The sequence below is a fragment of the Conger conger genome, chromosome 7 (assembly GCF_963514075.1).
Source record: "Conger conger chromosome 7, fConCon1.1, whole genome shotgun sequence".
Lineage (NCBI taxonomy): Eukaryota > Metazoa > Chordata > Actinopteri > Anguilliformes > Congridae > Conger > Conger conger.
The window spans coordinates 62,108,308-62,115,807 of record NC_083766.1 but is presented as its reverse complement, the minus strand read 5'-3'; the positions used below and the strand labels follow the sequence as shown (position 1 = coordinate 62,115,807).

The 7,500-nt window shown below is 48.3% G+C and overlaps 2 protein-coding genes across 2 annotated transcripts in view; one reads left to right on the top strand and one right to left on the bottom strand.

Moving 5' to 3' along the window:
• vtnb (vitronectin b) overlaps positions 1 to 371 on the top strand; it is a 9,521-nt gene extending 9,150 nt beyond the window's left edge. Inside the window, exon 8 of the mRNA XM_061249080.1 lies at positions 1 to 371. This exon is cut by the window's left edge and continues 141 nt beyond it. The gene's annotated coding sequence lies outside the window, so the exon portion shown is untranslated.
• Positions 372 to 506: 135 nt separating this feature from the next.
• Positions 507 to 7,500, bottom strand: part of LOC133133588 (kinesin-like protein KIF12) — a 15,647-nt gene continuing 8,653 nt past the window's right edge. The window contains exons 7-18 of the mRNA XM_061249688.1: positions 7,010 to 7,145; positions 6,585 to 6,676; positions 6,139 to 6,280; positions 5,900 to 6,018; positions 5,292 to 5,396; positions 4,876 to 4,949; positions 3,536 to 3,637; positions 3,010 to 3,118; positions 2,626 to 2,694; positions 1,504 to 1,625; positions 935 to 1,107; positions 507 to 529 (exon numbers count right to left, since the gene is read on the bottom strand). Coding sequence (XP_061105672.1) covers positions 507 to 529; positions 935 to 1,107; positions 1,504 to 1,625; positions 2,626 to 2,694; positions 3,010 to 3,118; positions 3,536 to 3,637; positions 4,876 to 4,949; positions 5,292 to 5,396; positions 5,900 to 6,018; positions 6,139 to 6,280; positions 6,585 to 6,676; positions 7,010 to 7,145 — 1,266 coding nt within the window. The remainder of the gene's footprint in view (positions 530 to 934; positions 1,108 to 1,503; positions 1,626 to 2,625; positions 2,695 to 3,009; positions 3,119 to 3,535; positions 3,638 to 4,875; positions 4,950 to 5,291; positions 5,397 to 5,899; positions 6,019 to 6,138; positions 6,281 to 6,584; positions 6,677 to 7,009; positions 7,146 to 7,500) is intronic.

Genomic DNA, 7,500 nt, shown 5'->3' with positions numbered 1-7,500 from the left:
GCGGAGGTCGTTAGCAGCAGCTAAACAACGGCATGTCTTTAAATACGAAAGAAAAGAGCAAATATAGAACAAATACTGCGATTTGAAAAAAAACAAAACTGAAATAACATTTATTTACGTTCCATTACAAAGGAAAACATACATTTTCAAGTGTGTATCTTGCCATTCAATTATAATTAAACCACATTAATACAAAATGTAAGTTTTGGTGGTTGAAGTGGGTTTTTTTGGTTTTTGTTTTTTTTGTTACTTTCTCAGGGTTTTTGTGTGTTTGAAAAATACAGAGGAAACTTGCCACCTGCTCTCAGTTGAAACTTTGCTGAACATTAATCCAGATGTTATTTACATAAAAGTTGACCCATTCCCAGAAACAGACAGTTTATTTGTGTCTTTGTTCAATGTCCAACAAGAAGTTCAGCTCCCTGTACTTTGCTCTCATTGGATGTTGCCGTGGATGTTGCCGTGGCGCCCATTTCTCCCACGTCATGTGATGGGGGCACAGTGGTTCACACAGCCTGTGCATGTTCAGCTGGAGAACCACCATTTTGGCTATTAGGCCAGGTACACATCTACATTCTGCTTCTGTTTTAATTAGCTAAATTACCACATGCAGATTTATTCTCTTTCAATTTATATTGAAATATTTAAAAATATGAGAGCAAATATGTATTTATTGTGATGTGCATGACATTACTTGTGTGTGAGTGTTGAGTTTGGGTGTTGAGTTTGTGTGGAGTTTGGGTGTTGAGTGGGTGGAGTTTGGGTGTTGACTTTGTGTTGAGTTTGGGTGTGGAGGTTTGGTGTGCAGTTTGGGTGTTGAGTTTGTGTGGAGTTTGGGCATTGAGTGTGTGGAGTTTGGGTGGATTGGGTTAAATGGATGGAGTTGGTGTATTAAAGGGGTGGAGTTTTGGAGAATCACACACACACTGCTCACCTGTCCTCTCTGGGAGCGCAAGCTGAAGGGGGCGGGGCTGTTTGGGCAGGGGCGGGGCACTGGGAGTCACCCTGACCTCTGACCTTGGAGGGTGGGGCCTTGGAGCCTTGGCCTGCTGGGAACTGGAGTTCACCTGGAAGCTGCTTGTGTGCACCATGCACCCGGACTGGGCTCTAACAGACACACACACACATAAACACACAAACATACAAGCAAACACACACATATACGCACACAAAGACACACACAAACATACACATACAAACAAACACACACACAAACATACAAGCAAACACACATACACACACCCAAACACACACATGCATACATACAAGCAAACACACACATAAAAGCAAACACACACATATACACACACAAAGACACACACAAACATACACATACAAACAAACACACACACAAACATACACACACACATGCATACATACAAGCAAACACACACAAACATACACATACAAGCAAACACACACACATGCACAAAGCAAGATGTCACACATGCAGACACACACTAACACCGTTTAGATCAGGGATCATCGGGAGAGAGGACTCACTTTGTCCTGCGGAGCCGAACTGATCCGGGGTCAGTCTCCCAGCTGTGGCGGTCCCCCTGGTCCCTGGCTCTCTCCCTGGCTGCTCTGTCTGAGCTGAGGGCCGGCAGGGGAGGCAGCACCCCCTGGTGGTGGGAGGACAGATCACACGCTTGCTGCTGATCTGAGGTCAGTGTTCCCAGTGCTCCCCAGAGGCAACAGCTTAGCCAGAGATGTTTAAAGGAAGAAAGATGGCAATCTCAACTATGAGCTCCTATTCCACTGCAGACTAGTGCAGCACTTCTCCACATACTGAGGGCCGCAGTTTCTGCAGGCATTTGCTCCTACCGTGCACGACACGACCTGGTTTCACTAATGAGCTAATCTTTTACATTACATTACGTGGCAATTAGCAGACGCTCTTATCCAGAACGACGTACAACAAAGTGCAAACCAAACACAAGAACAAGTGCAAATGTAGACCTGAGAGGACAGTACAGTTCTGAGTCCTAGTGTAAACATACAGATATTCAGAACCCTTGAAGAGTACAATCAACTTTCACACTAGCATACCACAGTTGGTAATCTGAGAAAATAAAGTAATTAGTGAAATCAGGTAGCGCTGCAGACACTGCAGGACGTGGAGTTGAGTAGCGCTGCAGACACTGCAGGACGTGGAGTTGAGTAGCACTGCAGACACTGCAGGACGTGGAGTTGAGTAGCGCTGCAGACACTGCAGGCTGCAGACACTGCAGGACGTGGAGTTGAGTAGCACTGCAGACACTGCAGGACGTGGAGTTGAGTAGCACTGCAGACACTGCAGGACGTGGAGTTGAGTAGCGCTGCAGACACTGCAGGACGTGGAGTTGAGTAGCACTGCAGACACTGCAGGACGTGGAGTGTAGTAGCGCTGGCCGAGCCTCACCTGTCTGTGCCTCTTTACGCCAGACTCCTCCAGGTGTGGGAACGGCTCACAGGGGTAAGGGCACGGCAGGATGCAGCTCTGTACCAGCCCCTGAAAACACCTCCGTGTCATTACTGCCTGCACCGTCACTCTCTCTCCCCCACTCATTCACTCTCTCATTTCTCTCTTCCGCTCTCTTCCTCTCTCCCCCTCTTCTCTCTCTCTGGCCCAGAGTGACTCACCTGTAAGCAGTGTCCTGCAGGACAGATGCAGTACAGCAGGGGGCGCCAGTGGCAGTGGAAGCACAGCTCCTGGGGGAGAGGCAGGGCAGGAGACGCGTTACCATGGTAATAGCACTGATGATGATGATGGTGTGCTGATGATGGTTCATGGTGATGATGGTGATGATGGTGTTAGCGATCATGGTCATGTTGATAATCATAGTGATGATGGTGATGATGATTTTGATGATGATGATGTTTGTAATGAATAAGGGTAAGCATTAGGGGTGATGATGATGATAATGGTAATCATGGTGATGATGTTGATGATGATGATGATGATGATGATGGTAGTCATGGTGCTGATATTGAGAAGAGTATAAGGGGCATGCAGAGGGCACTCACAGGCCTGATGGGGGGCAGTAAGGAGGGGGGGTGCCGGAAGTACGGGCTGGCGGGACGGCTGTGGGCAGAGTCTCTGGGTGGGGGTGGAGTCGGAGGGCTGGAGGTCACTCTGTGGAAGCGCGAGGGGGGCAAGGCGGGGTTTGGGAGTCAGACACAGCGGAACAGGAACACTCTCTTTCACCTTCACTGACCCTGGATCAGTGAACATATAGTATAGTATAGTATTATACATTAATATAATACTCTTTACCCAATAGACATGTGATAACTGAGCAGCAGTGTGGTGTGAGGACCGCACCTCAGACCTTCCAAATTCAACTCCTGTTGTAACCATCAGCAAGGTGCTTAAACAGAATTATTTCAGTTACGATCCTACTGTAAATGGGTCATATATAAACTGTGAGCTTGGTAAGTCTCTGCGTATTATCATCAGAGACGTACAAATTTAAGGTGGAAATCAACCGCCAATTACAGTAGGCGTCGGCCATTTTGATTCTCATCATCATCATCCTCATCGATCTGCTACCTCTCGAGATCCCGCAGCTTGTCCAGGGTGTCTCCCCCCGGCAACAGCGCCCCCTGCTGGCTGGAGGACTCCTGACAGTCAGGCTGCTCTGCCTCATCCTGCCTGCACAGGAACACAGTGCCCCCACTTCACCTGTGCACCTGATCACCTGTACACCTGTACCAGCAACCAGCACCTTGCCCTCCTCGTGACGGACAAGCAAACCTAGGTCCAATACTTCATTTGAATTGTTTTAATGGCAGTTTAATATTTTGATTCAATTTCTTCAGGATTTGATGCAGTGTTTTTAAACTTTACAGTCATTTCAGTGTCACAGAATTGAAATGACATGCGGTACAGTCCGTAAGTATTTGGACAGTGAGATCTTTTTTGTTGTTTTCGCTCTGTACTCCCGCAAACAGTTGAAATAAAACTTGTATTCTTCTTGCTCGATATTTCATGCATGAACTAATGATGAAACTTATCACACCTGTCTTAGAAACATTTCAATGGCCAATTGTCCAATTACTTTCAGTCCCATAAAATTGAGGGGACTATGTATTAAAAGGGCTGTAATTCCTACACTGTTCAACCAGTATGGACCCTCAAATTAAAGCTGAAAGTCTGCACTTTAACCACACTGTGATTGTTTTATTTCAAGTGTTTGTTTGTTTGTTTGTTTGAGTATAAATAAAAAAAATGTGTCACTGTCCAAATACTTATGGACTGTACTGTATGTGGCCATGGTTTGAGCCAAGATGGCTGACATTGCCCTCCTCTCCCTCCACTCACTGCAGTCTGTCTCTCTCCTGGTTGAGCTCCTGCAGGAGACAGGCCTCCGAGCAGCGGGAGGAGCCTGGCCTTGAGGGCCCCGCCCCCTCCACTGTCATCGTCTCACTGCTGCCACCTGCTGGTGAGATGGGAGAATTGCTGCTGGCTGACTGTCGCCATGGGTAAGTTTCATCTACACTAAACTCGACAAGAAAACACAGTTTGAATGTGTTCAGCTCATTTGACTCTGTTGGTTCACAGTCTGTTAGACTAACGTGTGAACTGCAACTCTTTAACCCTTTTAAAAAAAAATGTATTCTACGACAGTGTTCTAGAACCCCATCAGCATTGGAATGTTCGGTTGTGGACATTCCGATCACTTGGTGTTGTTCTTACTCCTTAAAGGGGTTAAGATGGTGCTCTGGCCCAGACCGTGCTAACAGAGGCGCTGACCCTTACTCTGCATACACATGTCAATATGTTTCAAGTTCACGTGGCGCTCGGGGGAAAAAAGAAAAAGACTCATACTCCCAGCATGCCTTGCTCCGGGCTCTGGTCTCCGGGCTTCCTGGATCGATGAGAGGCGTTGCCGTAGCAGCAGGTTCTCCTGGCGCAGCAGGTGGATCTCTCTGTGGAGGCGGATCAGCTGCCTCTTCCTCTGACCCTGGAGCAACAGCGCAGCACTAAGTGAGCCCTGGGTTCCCTGTTATCGGCCAACGACTTACAGTTGATTAGACTAAGCTGGGGACAATCCCCCCTGGAGCAATGTGGGGTGAAAGGGTAGCAGCGGTGATCGTGCACAGGCCTGTTTCGACGCTTAATATCCTGTTATTACAACAGTGGGCGGAGCTGACGTATGCCTATTTCAACCAATCATGGTGGCTTTTCTGTGGGGAAAGTCACGACTCCCTCACCGGATTGGCTGATGGCATGGGCCTAGATCTCCCGATTGATTGATGGCTTGGCCTGACACACCTGATTGGCTGATGGCCGGGGGCTGACTCACCTGATTGGCTGATGGCCTGGGTCGGATCCTCCTTGCCTGGCTGGAGTAGTACAGGGTGTTCAGAGTCTCTGGGAGACTGGAAGCCGTAGGAGAGACACAAGCGATCTGCACAATACACACAACACAACACACATACACACACACACACTCAACACACACAACACACACACCACCACATACACACACACAACACACACAACACAACACACATACACACACACACACACACACAACACACACACACACACTCAACACACACAACACACACACCACCACATACACACACACAACACACACAACACACACACACACACACACTCACACACACACACACACGCACAACACACACAACACAACACACACACACACACTCACACACACACACACACGCACAACACACATACACACACACAACACACACAACACAACACACACACACACACAACACACACACACACTCACACACACACACACACGCACAACACACATACACACACACACATTAAACACACATACACACACACACATTAAACACAGATACACACACACATTAGTGCTGTTTAAAAGTGAAGAATACTAAAAGCAGGATGTAACATAACATTTCCTACCATGAGAGTGAGCCCGGGTCCTCCCAGCGAATCAGAGAGCAGCTTGGTGAGCTTGCTGTCCCGGTACGGAATGTGCCTGTTCCTACCCTTGGCTTCCACCAGGGCGGCGATGCACTTGCCTGTGTGTGGAGCGAGAGAGAGGGTGTGGGGACACATAGGCACACAGCAGTCAAGACAGGCAGGGTTCTGTTTTTTTAGTGAAGAGCAAAAATCAGGCCCCGCCCCCAGGCCACACCCACCCAATGAGAGAAGGCTGCGGTTGATGTTTCCCGCCTCCTCCAGATGCTCCGCCCCACAGCCTGTGAGCTTCACCCGTTCACTACCCGCCAGGTCCACCAATCGCAGCTTCCCCTGGGAGGCCCCGCCCCCGGCCACACCCACCTAAGGAGGAAGGGGGGGGGGTGAATGCTAAAACATATCTTCCTTATTTATATATAAATATATATATATATACATATGTATATATATATATATATATATATATATATATATATATATATATATATATATATACATAACATTGTCATAATATATAATAGAGGTACACACATTTCTGTTACCTAATGCACTTGTTAACATTACGTGACCGTGGAGTTACGCGGTTCTCTCTGCGCTCCGAGCAGTGTTGAGATATTGAGCTTCAGAACTTTCAGGCTGAAATGCAAAAGGAGGAAGATCGGCTCACCGATTGGCTCCTGATGTCGACGGTCAGGATGGCGTGACCGCGACTGGACCGCTCGTTCAGGAGGTGGGAGGAGGTGTGGCGTCTGCCCTGGCCTGGAACACAGACACTAACCCTATTTAGCTGATGCTGACTTACAGTTGATTAGACTACATGGGGGCCAATCCCCCCTGGAGCAATGCAGGATTGCTCAAGGGCCCAATGGCTGTGCAGATCTTATTGTGGCTACACTTGGATTCAAACCCCATTGTCTGTCCCAGTCATGTACCTTAACCACTACGCTACAGTCCGCCCTACCTCATACTTTACCTCAGTGTCCGCAGTGGGAGTTATCGCCACTAGACCTGAGGCTGTCCTATAGACAGACAAACAGACAGACGGACAGTCGGATGGATATCGCCATGGCAACCCCACCCCATCACACCCACCCTCGCTCAGGAGCTCGGTGAGGGAGTCCAGGCTGAGAAACTCCACAAAGGTTGGGTTCTCCGCACAGAACCCGTGGGTTCCGCTGCCTCGGACCGTCAGGAGGCCGCGTGGCCGGGGGTCCAGGAGGTCCCGCACCTGGGAAGACAGGTAAGAGTCAGAACCAGAACCCAAACCAGAACCCAAACAGAAACTGAACCAGAACCCAAACCAGAACCCAAACAGGAACTGGACCAGAACCAAAAACCACAACCCAAACAGGAACTGAACCAGAACCCAAACCACAACCCAAACAGGAACTGAACCAGAACCCAAACCACAACCCAAACAGAAACCAGAACCCAAACAGGAACTGAACCAGAACCAAAAAACAGAACCCAAACAGGAACTGGACCAGAGCTGAAAACCAGAACCCAAACAAGAACTGAACCAGAACCAGAACCCAAACAGGAACTGAACCAGAAACCAGAACCAAATAGACAAAACCAAAATA